The following is a 25,668-nucleotide window of genomic DNA, read 5'->3' as shown; positions in this document are numbered from 1 at the left end:
GATACACTAAAATTTTTAATTTTGATGAAGTCCCATTTATCTGTTTTTCTTTTTGTGTTGCTCATGTTTGGGATGTAAAGTATGGGAAACCATTGCCTAACTACAAGGTCCTGAATATGCTTCCCTACATTTTTTTCTAGGAGTTTTATAGTTCTGGTTCTTATATTTAGGTCTTTGATCTATTTTGAGTTGATTTTTGTATATGGTGTGAGTTAGGTTGGAGGGTATATTCTTGAGGCAGAATTCCTTTTTGTTTTTCTTGAAACCCTCAGTTATTTTGGATTTAAGGCTGCTAACTGATTAGATGAAGCCCATCCACATTACCTACCTTATGTTTTAGAAAGAGGGGGATATGAATTTATATATATGTATACATACATATACATTTTATGTACTTGAATTTATTACTTTCTTTATTGTTTCTGGACTTTGGATCATAGGTAGGAAGATTTTCTCTATGCCCAGGTAATAAAGGGATTCATCTAATTTTTTTCCTAGTAATATGTGGTTTCATTATGCACACTTAGCTATCTGATCCATTTGGACTTTTTATATAATGTTCTTCCAAAAGGAAATACTGGAAGGATAACTAAAAGCTACTAAAAATGGATACCTATGTTGAGGGAAGGAAAAATAACAAGGTGGAGGAAAAAAAGAAGGGAGGTTTCTCTGATATAGTTTTTTTCTTTTTTATTGTATGCCAAAATAGTTTAATAAGCTTGATGATGCCAGAGAGCCCTGGGAGTCCTTGGAGAAGTCAACAACTCAATCAGAGGCTGGCACCATGAAGATTCTTGACTCGATCATAGGAAAGAATTCAAGGACTACCCAGTGTGTAAAGCCAAAAAGTTTAATGCAAAAGTACATGCTTGAGGGGGTGAGCGTGGGCATTCTCCAAAGGAGGAGAAGCATCTGATATAGTTTTAATTTTGGAAATATAGAAGTTTTTCATATTCAAAATTGAAATTAAAACAGTAATATAAAGAAAGCTATCCCTAAAAATTAATATCAAACTGAAACAAAAGAACCTAATTGTATATCAAGGTAATGACATAACTACATAGACAAAATAAGTATTTCAACTAACTTTAGAACACAGAATTTTGACTGTGAATCCTTATTGAGGTATATTCTATGAGCAAATAGGGATGTGAAGTCTCTTAAATGGAATAGAAATATTTCTAAATAATAGTAGTAATATTGGTATTATTTTATAACTCTAATAAATCTTTTTTTCCTTTAAAAGTTCTTATTTAAGAAAAAATATGAAGTCAACAAGATAAAAGTACATTATCACCATTTAATTAGTTTTCTTACATAATTGTCTTTTTTAACATTCTAGGTACACTCTGTTTTTACTTTTAATTAAAATGTAGAAATTATTCATTTTAAGTAAGCCATAAAGGTAATTATAATTTCTGAGTCCAACCTTACAGAGCATTTCCAAAAGATATTCTCTTGGCCTTTGAAGGTTTCTATTTACAAACTCAATAGTCGAGTCAAGTAACAACTGAAAACGAAGTCACCATATCCTAAGGGTTTTCAAAATTGAAATCTTATACAGCATGATATGCAATAAATACTTATTAAACTTAAGTGAATTGACAAGCACCAATAATTACACCATTCTTAACAACTCAATCTGCTGTGGCTTTTCAATCTTTGGTTATGTGATTGGATAGGATGTTACCTTCAAGTTGGTGAGATTCTTGGAAGATATAGTATGTCCTTTGGAGTAGAAGACTGTAACAACTTTAGGTCCAATTCCTGGAAAGTTCTAGGTAATCTATTTGGATAATCAGAGTCCATGAATTGTCCCCTCTCATCATACCTCCAACATCAGTTATCTACAAAGAAATAGGTCTTGTAGAGTGTTACGGTGCCCGCGAGTTAAAATACGAGACAGCCAAACAGAATTTAAAGAGCCTTTTATTAGCCAGCTAGCAGGCGGCTGCTGTCTCTCACTCCGCGCAGGGAGTTCAGCAGGCAGCCCCCACCTGTGTGCGCTGGTGCCTTATATAGACAGAAACCATATCCTAGAAATGCAAGCAAGCAAGCTATTCTAACAGAAGCAGAGTTGGCAGTTTAGCTCTTGATCACAAAAACAATTTCACAAAGAGTTTCACTTGGGACAGGAGCAGCTATTGATTATTAAAGGGTTACAAAAAGTTTCACTTGGACCTGGAGCAGTTGTTGTTAAAAGGGTTACGCTTGGCTGATGCGTGCAACCACAGCTTTGCCTCCCCTAAACGGTTAAGTTTTGACTTCTTTAACTGGTACAGGCCCAGTCTCACTCCCTCCCCCCATGGCCTAATGCTGTTTACACAACACTGTTGCTTTGCTGATGTTTTGGGATTAAGGGAAAGGGACCCCACTTCATAGAGAAGTGGGTTAAAAACGGCTACACCAATTTTTTTCACAGAGTCAGGGAAATGCAAAGAATGCATGCTCTTAGGATAGTTTGGCTGTGGTCTTAAATTGCTGATTAACCAGTACGTGTTATCTTTAAAAGGAGAAATGTCATTTTGGCTCCAATTTTATAAGCAGCTTGAACACAAAAGGGCAAAGTTTGCTGAAAGTTAGAAATTAAGCTAACACCAACAATAAGTATCTCAGGACACTTGTACCAGAAAAACCTGTCTTTAAAGTTAAAGATCTTATTTCCAATTTATTTCTGATTGTAGTAACCTCAAATTGGATTCACAGATAGACAATTCTGTACTGATCTGGCATGAGTTGTTGCTGTTCTGGGCCTCCATAGAGGCACTGAATGCCACAAATGTCATCAGTAGAGAGGCAAAATGTGTTGGGGTCAACATAACTGTAGGTGGGAAACATTATGGCCCTTGGATCATTGGGATGGGCAAGACACAAGGAATGGCCAAGCTCGTGAACAGCAAGAAGAAACAAGTTCATGCCTGTGGAGTTTTGTCCAGATTTCATCCTTATCAAAATGTGCATCTCCTTCAACACCAGCTCCAGGTGCAAAGGCATGGGCTAAAATCCACTTCTTCCATCAAAAGGACAGATGTCCCCATGAGCTTCATGTGAAAAAGACATCATAATGTCAATCTCACATTCTTTCTGAATTTTAGGGGGAATCACATCACTCCATACCTGAAAATTCTTCTGGATGGCATAGTCAACATCTGCATGCACCAGGTCAGGAGTGCAATTGTTGGTTCTGCAGGTTATTTAACATTTCTGCCATACTGGCCTCCCCAGCATTGTCTTGAAATGATGAACATTGGGCACTCCACATCAGGGTGCATGCATCATTGCCAGAGGAGATATGTTCAGTTTCCTAGTCACTTCTAACCCCAAGAACTGCTGCATTTCCTGGATTTTATTCTCCATGATGTTTCCGCTGACTTTCATTTTGTCATTGGAATTCTTCCCATCTGGAAGTCATAAATGTTTCCCAAGTACCTTTAGGCAAATACCACAACATTTTCTTCTATATTTATATCTCTGGTTAGGGGAACATATCCAGAAGCAGTGAGTTGCAGGATCAGATCAACAGAAGAAACTTCATTCTAAACTTCTCCTGAATGGTTTAACCAAATTTACTCTGTTCCTTTTCAGTTCTAATAAATCTTACAATACAAATAAATAATTTTGTTAATGTTGTAAGGAATCAAGATTTTTTTCATGGCAAGAAAAAAAGAGGATGGATATTAAAAATAAACAATCTAAAAATCTTGTAATGCTAAATTATAATTGGAAATATTAGCATGAAATCAATATTTTTTTTCTTATAAAATGTGTGTTGCTTAGAAGTAATGACAGTCAAATAGCAATGAGCACACTTAGCACCCAGTGTCCATACTAAAATACAACATCTAAAAAATCTACAGCTCTTGGAGGAATAGCTGGAGCAAGAAATGTACAAATGAGTCTGGGGCATCGGGTTATGCAAGAAGACAAAGGAACCATCAAAGATTAAAGAGCTGTGTCAAAATGGTATAGGAGCCAATGTGAAGGAGCTCTCACTGGCCAGATAGAACAATTTGAACATCAAAAAGAATAATGAATGCAGTTGACTGAAAGACTGCATACATAAAAACTGATGAGTTCATAAATATACTAAAAAAAAATACACACCATTGGAATTAATTAGGGCACTAACTCTTTACTGTGAAAAATGGTAACTTGTAAAAGAATTAAGAATTATCCTGCCCCTGCAGTGTGAACCGTATTTCTGGATAACCAAATATTTCTAATTGACGAGGGAAAGCTTTTCTTTACAGAAAAATTCCAGCAAATAAATGAGGAAAGGATAGAATTATAAATCATTTTGCAACCTCTAGTTAATTGATTCAAGCAAGAATCATTAACTAATAAAACTGTCAAATGAAAGATGAATGATCATTTTAGCATCATTAAAAGGGGGGGGGGTAACCAGACATTGTGTGCCTATTGATGTGATAAATAATGGACTACCTGTGGCAGGCAGGATAAGGGCCCCTCCCCCAAGATGTCCATGCCCCAATACCAAAACCTGTTAATATGTTAGGTTTCACGGAAAAGGGGAATTAAGGCTGCAGATGGAATTAAGGTAGCAACCAACTGACCCTAAAATAGAGAGATTATCCTGATTATCCATCTGGGCCAAATGTAATCACAAGAGTCCTTAAAACAGGGAAGTGGGAGGTAGAAGAGGTGGTCAGAGTGATGCAATGTGAAAAGGACTTGGTCTGCCACCATTGTTGACTTTGAAGATGGAGGAAGGGGACCATGAGCCAATGAATGTGGGCAGCCTCCAGAGGCTGGAAAAGAAAAGGAAACAGATTCTCTCCTAGAACCTTCAGAAAGGAATGCTATCCTGTCCACATCTTGCTTTTAGCTCGTAAGACCCATGTTGGATTTCTAACCTAGAGAACTGTAAGGTAATAAGTTTGTGTTGTTTTAAGTCATTAAGTTTGTGGCTATTTGTTATAGCAGCATTAGAACACTAATACATCACTTACGAAATCTTTTTGCTAAAATGTTTAATCTGAATCTAATCAAGCCACTAAACCTAACTTCCATTTGCAGGAAATGCAGTGGACAGATGTACATGTCAAAAGATGCTATGAGGACACAAGCAGTTAAATTTAAAATGTGGGATACTTTACAGCTCACCTGGCCAGGCTTCTGTCACAAAGTCAACGGCATGAAGAAAAAAATGGGGGAGGGAACTGCTCTAACTTGAAGAAACTCAGGAGACATGGGAATGAAGTATAATAATCCACAGATACTTGAAAACCAATCCCAACAACCAATAATAAAATGACAGTTTCATGATAATTGGGAAATTTTTATAATGAACTGCATATTAAATTGAATTTTTGTTTATTTGTGAGGTAGTTTGGAGTTGTAGGTACCCCAGAAAAACATGTTCTTAAACTTAATCAGTTCTTGTGGGTGTGAACCCATTATAAGTAGGACCTTTTGATGAGGATACTTCAGTTAAGGTGTAGCCCACCTCAATCAAGATGGTTCTTAATCCTATTACTGGAGTCCTTTATAAGCAAAATGAAATTCAGACATAAAAAAAGATATCCATTGAGGGAGCATCCAGAAGCTGAAATCAACGGAACTCTGTGGAGACCAGAAAGGCTAGGAGATGCAGCTATGTGCCTTGTCATGTGACAAGCTAAGGACCAAGGATTGCTAGCAGACTAGCACCAGAATGCCAAGGTCTTCATGAGGAAGGCATTACCTTTATGATGAATTGACTTGGGCTTTTTTCCTAACCTCAAAACCGTGAGCAAATAAATTCCTATTGTTTAAGCCAATCCATTGCATGGTATTTGCTTAAGCAGCCAAGGAAACTAAAACAATTTGTAAGGCATTGTGGTTATATAAGAAAATATCCATTTTTAAAAAGAGATGCATACTGAAGTATTTAGGAGTAAAATTAAATTATATCTGGGACTTTACTTTTAAGAACTTTAGAAGGAAGGAAGGGAAAAAGGAAGGAAAGAAGACTCAGTAGAATATATGTGCCCAATCTAGATTAATTATTGAATTTTGGTAATGATATTGTAACTCTCTGGGTTCACTGTACCTCTCTGTTTACTTCTTTGTATGTTAGGCATTTTTCATATTAAAACATTTTTTAAAGAAGGAAAAAATAATACATCAAAAATCACTTTCCTTTCATGACATGGTGGTCCTTGGAAGAAGTTTTTAACTTTTAAGGCAAATTTACCTAAATTTCTTTTTCGTACATGAAGGTAACAGTTAAGTCCAACCCTAAAAAAAAGTGTTTATCTAGCCCCCATTGCTAACCACTCAGGACTCTCTCTTCCTTCTGATCAGGAGTCCTGCAGGAAAAAGTGTGATAACCCAACCCCTACTAAGAGATAAATGGCTACAGAGATGAAGTAATTATAACAGATATAATGCCTTAAGAAAAAATTTCTAATGGTGAAATGTGAAGCATCAATGATGATTTTTTGTTTGTTTTGTTTTTGAAGAAGGTATTTTTATCTTTCAAGTCTAGTTATGTAATCAGTTGCTTTCTTTGTAAAATGGTTTCAAACTAAATTACATGGACAAGACACCATTCTGTCTTTATTCCCAACAAGAGAGTAGCCTAATTATTACTTCATCAGCTGATAAGAGGCCTGACAGAAATCTGGCAGGACCTTGAAGGAAAACTGTTCATTGCTAGGTTGCCTACCTTCAATACCAGATCCACACTTACTGCTTCTGTGAGCTTGGCCAAATTACCTATCTTCTCAAAGCCTTAGCTTCTTCAGCTATAAACCAGGACTCATAGCAGCATCTACTTAAATAGTTTCTATCTAACACATATAAAGCAGGTAGAGCAGTGTCCATCACATAGTGACTCGATAAATACCAGCTATTATTACAATTGGACATTCCTCTTTTCTATAGGAATGAGTAAGAATCAAATATCCAGTTGTAAATTTTAGAATTAAGGTGTCTAATGTTTGAGAGAAATATTATTTGGGGAAATGTCTACCTCTTGGCCAATCTTATGGTACAAGATGCAGATATTTTCCAAACAAATTTTTATTTTTATTTTTATTTTTGGTTACCTGGTGTAGAGCTTTAGAATGAAGAAGAACTATAGAATTTTGTTCCTTTGGAGGAAGTAATCAAATGAAAACTACCAATAGACTTGTAAATGATATCGACTCGTTATTTTCTTCAGGCCAAAATATTCAAAATCCTATAGCTAGTCAACCTGCCCCCTTCCCTGTTCAATCAATCTGCCCCTCCCCATTTTACCTCTTTCTCCCTTTCCTGTCATAAATTTTATGGCTTTATCTGCAAAGCACTGAATATAATCTGGTCATCCTAAGCTAAAGTCCAAGAGTAGTTATATAAGGCACTCACTGGGTGAGGAGGGGATGGGGGTCTTCGTAGCGGACCCTCAGGATTGTTCTGATTCTCGCAGACTTTACGAAGTTCTTTTCCCAACCCCATTTTTCCTTGCCGAAGCAATTTATCCACGAAGGTGAGAGTCAGGTAAATAGGAAGTGTAACTTGCCTCTGGAACGGTCTCGTGAACCAGGCAGTCTTTCCTGGGGCGGGGAAAGAAACCCGCAGATATCCCAGGGAACACACCGCGTAGAAAGGCTGCACGGATTGATTTGAACTCGGGCCTCAAAAAACATCTATTAAAATGAATAGTTAGCACCAACAGGAGAGCAAAGAAGAGGGGCGAGGATAAGTAGCGGGAGGCATTGCTTTGTCCCAAGGGACACTTTGCTCAGTGGGCGACGGGGCCTAAGTGTCCCCAGGAAAAGGTAAACAGAGCTAGTACGCGTGCGCAGGCTCTACCCGGGTCACGTGCCGGCGCAGTCTGGCCTTTGAGATTCTCCTGGGCTGCGGTCCGGCTGCCGTAAGGGACCGACTGCGAACATACGAGAGGCATGAACCTTTTCTCTTAGTGGGCGGTTTTGCGTAGGATCGGAGACGCCTCCTTCTTCCTTTTGCGCCGGGAAATTGGGGCCGAGTTCTGGGCCTGCGGGGCGCCGCTTTCTCTGTGGGACATGGCCCGCTGTCGGGAAGGCATCACGGCCCCCGTGGTACCTCTTGGGTCCCCTGGAGTTTGTAGTAAGGGGTTGCAAGGGAAGGGGCCCTGTGAGCGCCGCCGGCTGAAGGCAGTGGTGTCGGAGCAGCTCAGCCAGGACCTGCTCAGGTAGGAGGAGGCGGGACCTCTAGATGCTCGGGTTGTTAAAACCGCCCATCTCCCGTCCTCGAAGTGTGGCTTCCTCCTGCTCTCTCTCTCCTTTTATCCCCACTCCCTTCTCATCTCCTCAGGCAATTGCCCATCGCTAGCCATCTTCACTACTCCGAAAACGAGTTTGCTTGTCCTAAATAAACAATCCCGAACACGTTGGAGATGTACCAGGGATGCAAAAGGAAAACAAAAAACTGAAATCGTGTTTATGTGCAGCACCTGCTTATGCTAAAATAACACTGGCAGGCTTAGTTGCTTGAAAGACATCGCTACGGTCGGGGTGAATCCAAGTTTCATGAGTCCTGAAACTTTAACAATTTTGTATAAGCTTATACAAATTTTTAAAAAGGACAAAATTAGGTATGAAAGTGAATATTTAGAAAGAAGAAAAGTAGAACAAATTACTGGAGCTTTAGAAGTCTCCTTCTGAACTCTCTTTAAACAATTTACCATATAACGCTTACATAGAAATACTTACTGATTGCAATCTGGGTCCCTCTCTCTCCTTACAACACTTTAGTGCTCCCAGCAACCCTCAGCTCCTTCCAGACAAGTGAAAGGTCTTGAAGCTTAACTTTTGTGAGCTTCGTGGATAACCACCTCTGGCTTTGATGACTCCAGCTAAAATCATATCAGCTTGCAAAGAAAATGAAGCTTAGAAATCTTTTCTAGCTAGTTTCCAATTCCACCAGAACATGGCTCTGGAACTTCAGTGTGCGGCAGATCTGGAGGGTTAGTTAAAACACAGATTTGCTATGTCCCACCTCAGAGTTTCTGTTTGGTAGGTCTAGGATGGGCCTGAGATTTTTGCATTTCTAACAAGATCCCACATGATGCTGATACTGCTGGCCCGGGCAACACTTTGAAAACCACTGAACTAGAGTAAATATAATTGCTAATATTAACTAACACTTGTGCAGCATTCTACATTTAAAAACGACTTTGTTAGAAATGTGCCTACTCTTAAGACACTCCAACAGCTATAACCTGGATTTTAAAGTACAAAAATTTCCCTTTAATTTGGCCCATCTACCAAGCATGCTGCTTGTTACTACCAGTAGGGGATTGATGTAAAAGATGGAAAAAATGAGACTGAAGTTGCCCTGTTTCTTGAGTGAAGGATGGATACTCCCTCCCGCAGTGGCTATTTTTAAGGCTGCTTTGTTTTTCTATACCAGAATCTGAAGTAACTTGCCCAGGGAAAGTAAAGAAATTGGTGAGGTAAATGAAAGTTGTGTTGTTTGAGTCTGAGGACAGAAATTTCTTATGTTATTTAATTTAAAGATCTATTAGGCACTGTGAATGCTTTGAGATTCTCAAAGGTGAAATATAAATGCAAACATTTCCATGCTACTTAATAATGCATGTGAATTGTTTTGTGAGCTTTAATGTGTCATACAAATTTAAGGAGAGTAACATCTAATTTTTATGAAGAAAATGAGGTTAAAAGTATAGCAAGTGAACATTTATCCTTGTCCTAGCAGCAATTGAAGATAAACTATGTTTTAAGCCATTCAGTGACTCCTCTTCAACTGTAGGATAGAGTTCAAGCTCTTTGTCTCCTGCTGCTTTACTTGCCATTTCTCACTTTGTGCTTAACAAACACCTTTATAAGGCACACGGAACCACAGAGTCCCTCCTACCTTTCTTTGCTTTTTCCTGAACAACTCTTACTTGATTTTTAAAATACCGTTTGGTTTTCATGTTCTCTATGAGGTCTTCTTTTATGTCTGTTCCTAAAAAAAAAAAATGAACTTACTTGTGCTATTAAATATATCACACTTTTTTCAAGCCTGGCTTTCCTACTGTAGTGTAAATTCCTTGAGGGCAGGTATTATATTTTAGTCATCTTTGTGTCCCCATCGCTTAGTACATAGTGCATGCTCAATGAATGTCTCATGATAATTGAGTTTTATCAACAGTCTAAAATACTTTAGATAGGTTAGTACAGTGGTTGGCAGAGCAGTGAGATGGAAAGAAGCTGGACCTTGATATTGTTGAGCTGTTGCTGAACTTTACTGTTAGATAAGCCTATAACTCCCCTTAATGTTTAAGCCAGTATGAGTCAGATTTTCTGTTACTTGTAACATAGAGTCTCAACTGATACAAGTGGTTTAATAAAATAAAAACACTTTATTTTAACATTATTTCTTTTTTTCATTTAGCAAATACGTGTTAGTATCTGTTATGAACAAAGTGGATTCCCTAGTGATAGTTGTATGGCTCCCAGCTGGGAGGCTTCCTTATTCACTTGGAGAGGAGAGTGGGTGGGAAAAAAGTGAGTAGGTGGGAGGAACCAGTTTGGTGTTTGTACAGTTTCAGCTTTTACTGAAGTTTGATAGATCAATACATTTTTGTATAACTTTAAAAATCACTTATGGAAATAAACAATTGATGAAAATATTGACCAAACTAAGATGCATCTGTTTGCTCATTATTTTCAAAGTTCTGAAAGCTTTTTTGCTCTGAAACATTTATTTTGTTTATGGTAAAATATTCAACAAGCAAATATTGAACTCCTGCTATATACAGAAGATGCACAGTTTTGCCCTTGGGGAATTCATTGTATAGTAGGGAAAAAGACACATAAAAATAATAGTAATACAATGACAGAAATGTTATAATAGATGTGTGTGTAAAGTGTGATGAATCAGAGGAAGATGCCATTAACTCTGTCTTGAGGGAGTGTGACTGTCAATGGCAGTTTTCCAGGCTTTCACTGTAATGGATACCTTCATCCATTACTTGTACCCTCTATAGTGTACTGGTGTGATTGCCAGTTGTGTCCTGCAGTGAGAATACATACATTACTGATGATGATGTTATATGATATGAAGTATTATCTAGTATTTAGGGAGTAAAAATAAACGGTTAGCACAAAGAAAAAGGATTGTAATATGACAAGTTCAATTATGATACTGGTTTTGGTCCTTCCATCTCTTAACATATACATGATATCAGTGGGCTTTACCATAACTATGTCTGTAAATTAGTAAAGAGATTTTAATGGGTTTTCCCCATTCGTCCGTGATTTTAATAATACATTAGAGCATGATTAGTTTATTTGTGGGGGAAAACATGGAATAGGGCTTAAATGCCACATTCTTGACAGTCAAGCCTGTGTTTCAGACTTGGTATTTAATATTCATCAAAACAAATTGTACCAGCTTCTAATCTGTGTATTGTTATATCCAGCTTGTTGGTATTATCGACTGTTTATTCTTTTTGCTTCAATTTTAGTAAGGTCTTAAATAATCATTTGTTTTCAACCGCCATGTTACTCAGAGTTCTGTTTTTCAAAATAAAATGAAAGAAGGTACATTTTAAAGTAAAATCACCGTAACTAGTAGAAAATAAATTTTGTTAGAATTTAATAAGAGATTTTTTTGAAAAAGTAGTCTTAATATTTTAGTAACTATGCCTTCATTTTCACTATAAATTTTAGAAAATTTGATTCCAAGCCAATATTAAACAATGTTCTTTGGAATGAACTGAGAACAAACTCATCTTTGTAGTAACTTGTTTTTATTTTGTTACCTCTGTGTTTTTTTTTAGTATATTTGTCATTTAAAAAATCTATAAATATTTCTTAACTTTACTAATTAAACTGTGATTGCCTCTTATTCCTTACAGGCTTCTAAAGGAAGAAATCCATACAGATGTTACTTTCTCTATAGGTTGTACTTTGTTTAAAGCACACAGAGCAGTCCTTTTAGCAAGGGTTCCTGATTTCTACTTTCATACTATTGGACAGACATCAGATAATTTAACAATTCATGAGCCTGTAGCTGTGGAGAACTTTGAAACTTCAGAATTTAGAAAATTTTTAGAGTAAGTGCTTTCTTTATCTTTTTTCTTATATTTAAGTGAAATATGCAGTTGTTTATTTTTTAAACATGTGTGTGTATGCTTTTTAATGTATTTTCGTATTTTTTAACTTATTAAGAAAAATTGATTCATTTAAATTCCAAATACTTTAGTAATTAGCATTAGTAGAAGCTTAGTATCAGTATTAGAGGCTTAGCATTCAAGTACTAACTAACTTGAAATTAATCCTGAGAGAGGAGGAATTAATGGTGTGCTCACAAGCAACTTGAATGGATTACTTTATGCCAAAGTACAAGAGTTTAGCCAATTGCAAAATTAGAGAGAAACAGTCCTACATAGACTGCCCTCACTTCTGACACCACTTGCATCTTCAGGGGATTCCCAAAAGTACCCCCAGCCTCAGTAGACTGCTAGAAGGACCCTCAGAACTTACTGAAGGCTGTGATACTCACAGTTATGGTTTATTACAAGGAAAGAATACAGATTAAAATCAGCCAAGGGAAGAAATGTGTGGGGCATAGTCCAGGAGAAGTACCCAGTGCCTAACTTCAGTTGCCTTCTTATGGTGGAGTCAGGACAGCTTTCTTTTTCTGGTATCAATGTGTGACAATACACACAATGTATTACCAGCCAGGGAAACTTACCCAAGCCTTGGTGTTCAGAATTTTTATTATGTAGGCATGATTGATTGCCCATGAGTCTGATCTCAGTCTCCAGCCCCTCTTGGCATAACCCAAAGCCTCCACCCTAAATCACATTTTGGTCTTTATTGTGTGTCAGACCTTGCACTAAGACTATCCAGTGTGGCCCGCCCCCACTTTAAATCATATTGTTAGATTATCTGGTGACCCAAACAAAAATAGTCCTATCAAGCATAACAATCCAAGGGCTTAGAGATCACCTCCCAGAAGTGTAGAGCAAAGGCCAGACCTTTCATTGGCAAAGGTTAAATTCTTTATGATACACCAAGATTTTGCCTCGATGTCCCTACTGACATTTTGGCTGGATAATTTTTTGTTGTGGTGCCTGTCCTGTGCATTGTAGGATGTTTAGCCACATCTGTGACCTCTACCCACTAGGTGTCAGTAGCAACCCCACCCTCAGTTGTAACAACCAAAAATGTCTCCAGACATTACCAGATATCCCCTGGAGAGCAAAACTGCCCCGTCGAGAATCATTGCTATATAGTAGTTTGTGTATTATTGGAATGCAAAGCTTTAAATAAATTATGTACATTTATAAAACTATGAGATCATAACTTTAATTCTCATGGTTTGTGTGTGATAAAAGTTTTTGTAAAGAGAACATCAAATGATGTTGGGGGACTCATATATGTTTGGTGGATTTAGAGAATTGGTCACTTCATGATTACATTGTCTGATTTAGAATGTGATTAGATTAATGCTAGATCATGTTGCTTGAAATTAAACAAGTGGGTAATTCCAGAGTTGATTGGCCATACCTTTGTCACTGTGTTAATGCTCGTTTCATTGCACTGGTTTATCTTTCTTCTCAATTTGCCTGTTGCCACTTGGCATAAATATTGGTTGATTATGGTTCCAAGTGGTAACATGGGAGTATTTGATCCAACAGACACAATAGAAGGCAATGTAAGTCATACATGAAAGAAGCCATGATCAAACTTGGTTTTTACTTGCTCTGTTTCTTCATGTGTCTTTATAGTATTATTTTAGCTTTGAAAATGACTGAAGCTGGAGAAGCCAAGGTTGAAGTCAGCCTACACTAGAGTGCACAGTTGAGGAGCCAGAGACTACTGAAATCATCCTTAGAACCGTAACCATAGCAGTATATTTTTCCTCTTTGAACAAAAAACTATTTTTACTGTATTTTTACCATATAAAGTATTTTAAGAACATGAAAAAAAATATTTTCTGCTGTTAGAAATAATGGGAGAACCTCGTTTAAAATAATCCTCATTCTCATTTAGTAGAAATCTGTTTTAATGCTTTACTCCTATGTGTGCATATGTGTAATTATTCGACACTAATTTTAACTAAATGTATTAAACAGGACTGCATTCTAACGTAGTTCCTCAAAATTATATCTCTTTAAAAAATCTATTTAAATGACTATTTAGAGAGGCAGCATTCTCTGGCTAGAATGCCTGCATTCAGATACCTTGCCCTGCCACTTGGTAGCTGTGTACCTCAAAATTAACCTCTCTATACCTAGAATTTCCTTTTATGAAATGCCTGGCATACCATAAGCACCATAAAAATTAACTAAGTTGTTTATGTTTGTAAATCTTGAAGTATTACTATTTGTATTTCCTTTCAGTAATTTAAATCTTGCTCTCATAACTTCTTTCTTTTCCCAAACATTGAAGGTAATCTTGTTCTAATGATATTTTGGTGGTTTTCTATCCCCCCACTCCCCACTCCTCATAAACACTTATTCAACAGATATTTATTGAATCCTGCTATGAACAACGGCTCGTGTAAAGGGTGAGGTATGCACTGGTTAGTGATTTTTTTTTTTTTTAATTATAAAATTGAAAATTTTTTGTCTTTATTAGGCCTTTTTTTAAAATTGTGATAACACATATACAACATAACATTTCCTATTTTAACCGTTTACAAAAGTGTACAGTTCAGTGGTATTAATTACAATCACAGTGTGGTGCTACCATCACCGTGACCTATACCAAAATTTTTTCATCACTATGTTTTGTAGATTTCTAAGCACTTCGTATATACAAGATTATGTCATCTGTAAATAGAGGTAGTTTTACTTCTTCCTTTCCAATTCGGATGCCTTTTATTTCTTTTCTTGCGTAATTGTCCTAGCTAGAACCTCCAATATATATGTTGAATAGAAATGGTTGAGCAGGCATCCTTCACTTGTTCCTAATCTTAGGAGGAAAGCTTTCTGTCTTTCACTGGTAAGTATAATGTTAGCTCTGGGTTTTTATAGAAGCCTTTTATGAGATCGAGAACATTCCCTCCTATTCCTAAAAGAGATTGAATTTTTTAAATGCTTTTTTTTTGGTGTCTATTGAGATGATCACATGGTTTTTACTCTATTCTTTTGATGTGGTGTATAACACTGATTTTTCAGATGTTGAGCCAAACTTCTATTTCTGGAGTAAATCTCACTTGGGTTACTTTGTAAAATCCTTTTTATATATAGTTGAATTCATTTTGCTATTATTTTGTTAAGGATTTTTGCATTTATATTCATAATGGATATTGGTCTGTAGTCTTCTTTTCTTATAATGTCTTTGTCTGCATTTGGTGTTAGGATAATACTGACCTCATAGAATGAGTTGGGAATTATTTACTTCCCTTCTATATTTGGGAAGAGCTTATGAAGGATTGGTGTTAATTCTTCTTCAAATGTTTGGTAGAATTCACCAGTGAAGCATCTGGTCCTGAGCTTTTCTTTGTAGGAATATTTTGATTTTTAATTCAATCTCTTTTTTTGTTGTGAGTCAACACAGATATTCTATTTCTTCTTTAGTCAGTTTTGGTAGTTTGCATCTTTCTGGAAATTTGTCTGTAGTGTAGGTTATCTAATTCATTGGCATTAGGTATTATTTATTAACATTAAAAAATTTATATTTGGTAATGGATGGTGTTGGTAGACAAAACATTTGTGAATGTAATTAACACCACTGAATTGTATATTTGATAGTGGTTAAAATGGGAAATTTTATGTTTATATATATTGCCACAATAAAAACTTAAAACACAAAAAAATTAAAATATTTTTATAGACTACTTTTCAAACTTTCTTCAATTTTAGATTGACCTTTCTCCAGTTAGTTCAGATTAAGAAGGTTTCAATATTATGTAATTGTTACATATGAAAGTAGCACATAGGGAAACTAAATTTTTAGAATCAGCAACATTATTTTAATTAGATATTTTACATTTTGTCTTTTAGGACTGTATATTCATCAAACAGAAACATAAAAAGCTATGAAGAGGAGATTTTTAGGACAAAGATTCCAGAAAATGTGTTACCACAAAAGAAACCTGACTTCGATTTGGGAAAGCTTATTGACAGTAATGGAAGATCATCTGTAGAGTTCTTAGATAAAAAATCATCTGATTGTTCTCTTCTGAAACATGGAATTCCAGAGCATATCAGTGATAGAGAAGATAGCTTAATTACCCCTGGTGAGGTATTTTTGTGTGTGGATTTTTATAAAATTTTATGTCCATGAAAGTAATTATATACTTATCCAATTAGATAAAACTAAACTTCAAAAATCTGTTCTACTGATTATTTTGGTACCATGGAGAAATGAGAATTCTAGTATGATCATCTCCCAGTTTTTCCAAGTAACTAGAGATGGGATTTTATGAATAAATTATGAATAATTCACAGTCCTCCTTTTAACCATTTAAGCCTCCACATCTCGTTGTCTTTATTCTAATCTACACCAATAAAGAAGCTATAGCAGACCTTATAACATGATATATACATTCCTAAAAAAATACTGTGCAATGCAAAATTGTTACTATAAAGCTTTGTAGTGACATATAAAGAAAAGATTGGAACCTAATAAAAATAGTAGCATAGTGTTTTGGTTTGCTAAAGCTGCCAAAATGCAATGTACCAGAAATGGGTTAGCTTTTACAAAGGGACTTTATTAGCTTACGATTTTACAGTTCTAAGGCCAAGAAAATGTCCCAATTAAGGCATCAACAAGATGATACCTTCTCCAAAGAGAGGCTGCTGGCATCCAGGGTTTTTCTGTCAGATAGCAAGGCACATGACCGGCGTCTGCTCGTCCTTCAGTCCTGGGTTTTGTTACTTTCAGCTTCTGGTTCCAGTGGCTTTCTCTCTGAGCATCTGTGGGTTCTCTCTTAGCATATCCAGGACATTTCTCTCTCTCAGCTCTCTCCCAAAGTCTCTGCCTTTTATCCTTTCATAAAAGACTCCAGTAAAGAATTAAGACCCACCTTGAATGGAATGGTCACATCTTAATTGAAACAACCTAACCAAAAGGTCCCATCCACAATAGGTCTACACCCACGAGAATGGATTAAAAGAACATAGCCTTTTCTAGGGTTAATAACAGCTCCAGACCAGCAAACATGGTTTTACACATGGCAAATGATTAAGAAATGCATTAATACTACACTAAATATGGCACTTTACTTTGAAAAGTTCCTGAAGTTTGCTTGTGGAAGTAGATATTGGAAGAGTTGTCATTTGTGAGTTGTGAATTGGTAGGAAAAGAGTGCTAAGTATATGTAAAGAGGCAGATATAAATATAGATATTCTGACAGGAAACATGAGGTCTGTGGATCAGAAAACAGACCATTTACTATTCACAGAGCATCTTAGCACCAGTTTCCTAGTCCCAGTTCCTACAAGGTAATGTGGTGAGGGCCTGATGTTACCCTGCATGTGCAGTGAGATTGCACATCTTATTAACCCCTTTGCAGTGTTTCATACTTTCAACGCTTCCCTCCTTTAAACTTCCTGACTTCTATGACAGTGTGCTCTCCTGATTTTCCTTGGCCATTGTTTCGGTTTGCTAAATCTGCTGGAATGCAGTGTACCAGAAATGGTTTGGCTTTTACAATGGGGAGTTATTAACTTAAATTTACAGTTCTTAGATCATGGAAATGTACAAATTAAGGCATCAACAGGATGATACCTGGATTCTGAAGAAAGGGTGCCATGATCTGGGATACTTCTGTCACATGGGAAGGCACATGGCTGGTATCTGCTGATCCTTTCCTCCTCGGTTTGTTGCTTTCAACTCCAGGTTCCAGTGGCTTCCTCTCTGAGCTTCTGGGGGTCCTCTCTTAGCATCTCCAGGGCTTTTCTCTCTCAGCTCTCTCCAAACTTCTCTGGGTGTTTCTCTCTGAGCTCTCTCATAAAGGACTTCAGTAAAAGAATTAAAACCCACTTTGAATGGGGTGGGTCACATCTCAGATTGAAATAACCTGACCAAAAGGTCCCATCCACAATAGGTCTGCACCCACAGGAATGGATTAAAAGAATATGACATTTTCTGGGGTACATAACAGCTTCAAACCAGCACAGCCATTCCTTAGTCTTCTTTACTGGCTCATCTTTCTGCTTTTTAACTAATTGGTACTTTCTAATTTTTTTAGCGCTTCATATACCAATGACTGACTAGACATACCTGTTTAAGTTTACCTTAAATATCTCAAATTTAACCTGTCCTAAATTGACCTAATCACTCACTTCTGCAACCTGCTATTCTCTTAAATGCTGTATCTACATGGATTGTATCTCCGTCTTTCTACTCACTCTTTACACTTCATTCAGTTGATGGCCATGTCTGTTGATTTATCTCCTGAATATTCTTAAATGCTTCTCATTATACTCATGCCATTAATTTATTTTAAGACTTTGCTGTTTTACTTGATAATTTGTAACCCAGCTAATCTCCAGGCCACTAGTGGTGCTACCCTCCATTTTATTGTATAGAACAATGTTTGTTAATTCCAAGTTTGATCATGGCACTCCCCTGCTAAAATTCTTCAGCTGTTTCCCACAGCCTTAATATAAATCTCAAGTTCCTTCCATGGTATCAGAGAATTTCATGAATTTTCTCTTCCTTAGAACTCTCCAGTTTCATCTTTACTACCTTCTCTTTCCATGACCACCCCATATTTCTGAACTCTAGTCCTACTAAATTACTTGGCATTTCCCCACAAAGAGCTGTATTTTTTCCATCCCTCTGCCTTTGCACTTGCTGTTTGTTCCTGAAATGCCATTCTAATCATTCTAATATTTTTAAATTGAGTATCTACTTTGTGCCAGGTTACAGAGTGAACAAAATACAGTGTCCCTGTCCTGAAGTCTAGTAAGAGATATAGACAGGTAGGCCATGTGCACGGTGTTATGAGGATACAAGTAGGGATATATAACCTGGACTTAAGATCAGAGAAAGCTACAGGGAGGGTGTGATGTCTGACCTGAATCCCAAAGAAAAACCAGTTGTTAACCAGGCAAAAAGAGTTTAGGGGAGAGTATTCTGTGCAAAGGAAACAGCATGACTTTAAGCCACAGAGAGCCAGAGGCATAGCATACTTGGAAAACCAGAAATGATTTATCATGGGTTTGGGTTAAAATAGGGGGTGGAAATGGTCATGATAAGAGAAGAGATAATCCTAGAGATGTAAACATAAGCCTGATTATGAAGGGCGTTACGTTTTATTATAGGAAGGGTTATCTTATATTTTATTGTCCAAACTGAGACACTTCAGAGAGAGTGAAAGAGTAGCTATTAAAAAATCACCCTGGGGTCACAAGCATTGGCTGAAACTGTCCCAGGTGAATCAATTCACATAAGCCATTTAAAGAAGTTTGGATGATGCTGTTTTACTAGCTGAGGGAGTGTGTAAGAGAAGCAAGTTTAGAGTAGGGTGGAATGGTGACTTAAGGTTGGGGCACATTGAATTTTGGATTTCTCTGGTATATTCAAGTTCAGTAGTCTATTTCAATACATAAACAGGAGTTGGGAGTCTCTACATGGTGAGTAATCTTCAGATTAATTTGGTTTTCTTTTGAAAAGTTTCTGTATTTTCCTTTTGTATCGGTCATTAAGTGCTTTAGGTGTTCTATAGGAATATCTAGAAGGAATAGGATCTCCCCTCACTCCCTACCTAATTCTGGTTGGTGTTTTATGTTTTTCCTTCAAAAATTTTTATTCTGTAATATTTGATACATTTATTTATTCAACAAATAGTTACAGAGGATCTATGTGTTTGGCACTGTTCTAGGTCTGAGAGATACCTCAATGACTATAACAAGTTTCCTTAGCATTCTAGTGAAAGGCAGTGGTTAAGGATGAGATAGCCAATAAACAATAGAATAGAGAAAGTTGGAATTGAGAGTGCTAGCAATAGGAGTTGCAGTTTTAGATAGAGTGTTAGGGTCGGCCTTATAGGAAAGGTGACATTTAAGCAAAGATTTGAGAAAGATGAGAGTGTCAAGTGGATATCTGGGAGACGAGTGTTCGATGCAGAAGAAATGGCAGTGCAAAATCCTAAGATGGGAACATAAGTGCTATATTGGAGGAACAAGAAGGAGTTCAATGTGGAAGTAAGCAAAAAGTAGGCGATGGGGTCAGAGAAGTATTCAGGAGCCAGATATTGTGGGGCCCGGTGCCATTGTTAAGGAATTTGGCTTTTATGCTCTAAGAAATGGAGAACCCTAGGAGGGTTTTGAATTGAGAAGGGCCGTGATCTGAATTATATTTTTACAAGATGCCTCTGAATCCTTTGTTGAAAATAGACTGTGGGAGTCAAAGGCGAACGACTAGTTAGGAAGTTATGCAGAAATCCAGGTAAGAGATGATGGTAGCTTGGACCAGTGTGATATCAGTGAAGACTGTGAGAGTGATTGGATTTTGGATTTCTTTTGAAGGTAGAGGCAGTATTGGCATTACGATTTATACTCTAGGCTTATAAATTTGGTTGGGAGAAATCTTTCCCCAGATACTGATCTTCACCAGGTGTCTTGACTAAAAAAAATTTCTGGGACTGCAAAGCTATGTTACACCATGTAGTTTTTTTTTCTTTTTTTTATGTATACATGTCTTATTGGACTTACCACTGCCTTAATAGTGAATTTTTTAAAGTAGAGATAGTTTTTTATGCTGTGTACAGTACTATACTCATAATAAGTGCTCTATAAATGCCCATTAATTTCAATTGAATTTCTGTAAGTTTGCAAATCATTCTAGCCATATATCCATGAAGTAGGGAATAGGAAGGAATTAAGTAGTAAAAAAGAATATCAAAATTTGCAGATTTTCTAAGATAGATGTTCATGAAGTATCTTCATTTTTGGTGTATGATTTTGTGTTAACATTACACATATTTAAATGTGTTTCTCTAGACATTTATCTCATCTATATTTAAATGTAAGTACATATATTTCAAAGCAGAAAGTATATATGATTTTACAGTTTTGTTTTATTTTGAATTTACTAGTTAAATATTCCATTCCCTGCATCTCTCTCTCATAGCAGTTAATGGAGATAATTATATGGAGAAATCTTTGGTTAATATTAGAATACAAAATTTTTGGATATTGATACTATTAAAGGACCTATTTTTTAAATCTTGTTTTTTTTTTTTTTTCTTCCTCTTTTAAAGATAATTATGACTTGGAGCCTGCATCTGAATTAGGAGAAGATTTATTGAAACTTTACATGAAACATTGTTGCCCAGATATTGATATTTATGTTGATGGAAAAAGTTTTAAAGCTCACAGGTAAATAGAAATGTGATTGATTTAATGTCTTGGTTTTGACAGTAGTGAGTAGAAGGATGGCTGTCTTTTTCTAGCACAATGATCTTTAACCTCTGATTTACATTTTCCACAAGGGTTCCATGGTGATGCCTCAGCTGGTCTCTTACCAGGGAAGAGGTTGGTCATCAGACAGGATTTTTCTGCCTGCAAGCTCACACATGCACACACTCACATACGTGCCCACAGACGTGTGTGTGCACACATGCTTCAGCCAGGGCCAGAGCAATATTCAATAGGCTAAAATAGGTTTGAAAACCACTGTCACAGAAAATTTAGTTAAATGTAGTTTTTAGTTTCACAGGCATTATAGTATTCAGAATGATTATTTCTACATTAACAACATGTGTTTTCTCTGAATACATTTTGGCTCAAATTTTGTGATTTAAAATAGAAGATACTTATGAATAGCGTTAATGAGGAATTTTAATAATGGTTTGCTAATGCTGCCAGAATGCAAAACACCTGAAATGGATTGGGTTTTATAAGACTGTAACTGTGTAACTGGTTACACAGTTACAGTCTTAAGACCATAAAGTATCCAGGGTAACACATCAACAATTGGGTGCCTTCACTGGAGGATGGCCAATGGTATCCCAAAAACCTCTTTTAGCTGGAAAGGCACGTGGCTGGCGTCTGTTCCAGAGTTCTTGTTTCAAAATGGCTAGGACGTTCCTTTCCTGGCTGCAGTTCCTCAAAAATTTCACTCTTAGTTGCTCTTGGGGCGTTTTTCCTCTCTTAGCTTCTCCGGAGCAAAAGTCTGCTTTCAGTGGCCATCTTCAAACTGCCTCTCATTTGCAGCTCCTCTCTCAGCTCTTGTGCATTCTTCAAAGTGTCCCTCTTGGCTATAGCAAGCTCGCTCTTTCTGTCTGGGCTTATATAGTGCTCTAGTAAACTAATCAAGGCCCATGCTGAATGGGCGGGGCCACACCTCCATGGAAATTATCCAATGAAAGATCTCACCCACAGTTGAGTGATCACATCTCCACGGAAATATCTAATCAAAAGTCTCCAACCCAGTCAACACCAATACTTTTCCTGCCCACACAAAACTGCATCAAAGATAATGGCATTTTGGGGGACATAATACATCTAACCAGCACAATACCAGAAAACAAAAAACATTATTCTGCTTTGGAATTGGTTTTCTTAGACATCCCAGGCTTTTGGATTTCATTTTGAAGACTGTTGACTGTTTTGGTCAGGCTCTTGATGGTAAGTAACCAAAAGCTGATTAAGAGAAGAAAAAATTTTAATTAAGAAATACAGGTTATCTGTTGGAACTTAATAGAAAGAAGTACAGCTGGACCTCACAATGCACTAGAATCAGAACTGGAAAACTGACAGTTATTCTCTCTCCTTCTCTTTGTGTTTCAAATAGAATGTTGATAAGAAGTTGTTTTGATGCTCCTGAAGAGGAAGAACCAGACTATTTGCAGTGTCAAGGAGCAATGGGATCTTCTAGGCTTTAGGGTGCACAACCTTTAATGAAATTAACAGTTGATTTAGATTACAGGAATCTACCACACTAAAGAGTGTTAACGTTTGTGCTCTCAGAGATCATACTGATTTTACCAGTTAATGGTCAGTAGTACCTTGCCAAACTCTAGGATTGCCAGTTTGAACCAGAATACTATTTGAGACTTGAATTTTTCTCTCTAGGAACATGTATTTTATAAATATATATACACATTTTCCTAATTCTTAAGATTTCTGCATTATATATTGTAAAATATGGAACATAATGTGGATTAGTCAGTGTATTTTCTGTATCTTGCGTATAATTTTCCTAAACTATGGTGTGTGTGTGGGTTTGGCCAATACAATCTCATTTTAAAAATTAATATAATTTAAGTTTTGTCCAGGTTTTTATTGAAACCTTGTGGGAATCTACCAAGGTTCTTTTCATAGATTCTTGAGGCTCTCTATGTCACACAGGGAAGTCAGAACACTGACCATTTGCAATATGTCCTCAAACAGTCATTGTCTGTATTTGGCCTCTTCTGTTTGCTGCCTGACAGTGGACTAACAGGACTGTGTTTTAGGAGCTAGATCAAGAATATTAGGTTTGTATTCCAGGACAGCTCTTGCTCACATTTCTGGTTTATTCTGTTTACCTTACAAGAAAAAATTTTGCGTTAACTAGAAAGGCAGTTTTATGAGGATGTGTTTCAAGATCTGACTTGTTTTTCTACCTTGTTTTTGGTGCCTTTATGTGAGCTACAATTACAAATTCTAAATCCTAAGATTACCTTCCTAGTACATCCTCAAACATCTCTGTTTGGTACATACTAACTTTATTTTTCAATTCAAGGAATATTATGGCAGTTGTTCAGAAAACACATATTCATGTAATGTAGAATAAATTACTTCTTATTATAGGTGAACAATGTCATCATTTATCCTCCTAATGTTATGACTAAAAATCCATTTTTAACATGGCTACTTTAATTTTTAATATATGTAATTATATAGTGAAAGATCAATACAAGTACTTATAAAAGACTAGAGTTTATGATCAGAACTATATTTTTAGGTCTCACATGATTTTTTAATGAAGTTTTATCACACACCCATTGAATCCATCCAGAGTGTAAAACCAGTGGCTCTCAGTATAATACAGAGTTGTGCAAACAATTTTAGAACATTTTTATTGCTCCAAAAAGAAAAATCCTATACCCCTATATTCCACTATTATTGACACTTAGCATTGGTGTGGTACCTTTGTTACAATTGATGAAAGTATATTAAAATACTGCTGTTAACTATAGTCCACAGTTTGCATTGGGTGTATTTTTCCCATATACCAACCTTTTAACAACACCTTATAATAGGGATGTATGTTTGTTCTAGTTCATGGAAGAACATTATAATATCTGTCCTATTAATGAAATTGATCACCCCCAACAGGGTTTACTATGTTATACAGTCCCATGTTTCATCCTCTAGCTTTCCTTCTAGTGACATACATTAACCTAAACTTCCCCTTTTAATCACAATCATGCCCACAGTTCAGTGCTGTTAATTACTCTCATAATAATGTGCTACCATCACCTCTATTCATTTCCAAACATTTACAATCAAATTTATTAAAAATTCTTCACAAATTAAGCATCAGCTCCCTATTCTCTACCCTTATTTTATCTCTGGTAACCTGTATTCTAGATATTAACTCCATGTGTTTGTTCATTATAATTAGTTCATATTAGTGAGGTCGTGCAATATTTGTCCTTTTGTCTCTGGCGTATTTCACTCAACATATGTTCTCAAGGTTCATTCATGTTGCATGCATCAGGACTTCATTTCTTCTTATAGCTGAATAATACTCCATCGGATGTATATACCACATTTGTTTATCCATTTGCTGGTTGATGGACACTTGGGTTTCTTCCATATTTTGGCAATAGTGGATAATACCACTGTGAACATAGGTGTGCGAATGTTTGTTCACATCCCTTTCAGTTCTTCTGAGTATATACCTAGTGGTGGGATTGCCAGATCATATGGCAGTTCTGTACTTAGGTGTCTTCTACAGCAGCTGTACCATTTTACATTCCTACCAGCAGTGAATAAGTGTTCCTATTTCTCCACATCCTCTCCAACACTTATAGTTTCCTGTTTGTTGAATAGTGGCCATTCTAGTAGGTGTGAAATGGTATCTGACTGTGGTTTTGATTTGCATTTCCCTAATAGCTAGTGAAGTTGAGCATCTTTTCATGTGCTTTTTAGCCATTTCTATTTCCTCTTTGCAAAAAATGTCCATTCAAGTCTTTTGCCCATTTTTCAATTGGGTTGTTTGTCTTTTTTTTGTTGAACTATAGGATTTCTTTATATACTCTGGAAATTAAACCCTTATCAGATATGTGCTTTCCAAGTAGTCTGTCCCATTGTAGGCTGCCTTTTCACCTTCTTGAAAAAGTCCTTTGAAGTACAAAAGTATTCTAGAGGTCCCATTTATTTTTTCTTTTGTTGCTTGTGTTTTGGGTGTAAAGTGTAAGAAGTACTGCCTACTACAAGATCTTGAAGATGCTTCCTTACATTTTCTTTTAGGAGTTTTATGGTCCTGGCTCTTATATTTAGGCCTTTGATCCATTTTGAGTTAATTTTTGCATAAGGTGTGAGATAGGGGTCCTCTTTCATTCATTTTAATATGTATATTCAGTTCTCCCAGCATCATTTTGAAGAGACTGTTTTTGTCCCAGTTGAGTGGACTTGGCAGCTTTGCAAAAATCAATTGACCATAGAGATGAGGGTCTACTACTTAACTCTTAATTTGATTCCATTGATCAATATGTCTGTCTTTATAACAGTACCATGCTGTTTTGAGCAGTGTAGCTTTGTAATATGCTTTAAAGTCATCCAACTTC

At 36.5% G+C, this 25,668-nt stretch overlaps 1 protein-coding gene and 1 pseudogene across 2 annotated transcripts in view; one reads left to right on the top strand and one right to left on the bottom strand.

Moving 5' to 3' along the window:
* Positions 1-2,303: 2,303 nt before the first annotated feature.
* On the bottom strand, positions 2,304-3,535 carry LOC119527041 (annotated as a pseudogene).
* A 4,294-nt stretch (positions 3,536-7,829) lies between these two features.
* Positions 7,830-25,668, top strand: part of BTBD8 (BTB domain containing 8) — a 110,701-nt gene continuing 92,862 nt past the window's right edge. Inside the window, exons 1-4 of one of the 2 annotated variants that reach the window (XM_037826653.1) lie at positions 7,830-8,161; positions 11,837-12,034; positions 15,938-16,173; positions 21,148-21,265. In XM_037826653.1, coding sequence (XP_037682581.1) covers positions 8,013-8,161; positions 11,837-12,034; positions 15,938-16,173; positions 21,148-21,265 — 701 coding nt within the window. In that variant the 5' untranslated portion in view covers positions 7,830-8,012. Of the gene's footprint in view, positions 8,162-11,836; positions 12,035-13,798; positions 14,502-15,937; positions 16,174-21,147; positions 21,266-25,668 lie in introns of those variants that run through there. The other variant, XM_037826654.1, reaches the window with a different exon arrangement.

This window comes from Choloepus didactylus, chromosome 2 (genome assembly GCF_015220235.1).
Source record: "Choloepus didactylus isolate mChoDid1 chromosome 2, mChoDid1.pri, whole genome shotgun sequence".
NCBI classification, from domain to species: domain Eukaryota; kingdom Metazoa; phylum Chordata; class Mammalia; order Pilosa; family Megalonychidae; genus Choloepus; species Choloepus didactylus.
Note: the sequence above shows the minus strand (reverse complement) of the source record. Positions and strands in the feature narration are given on the sequence as shown.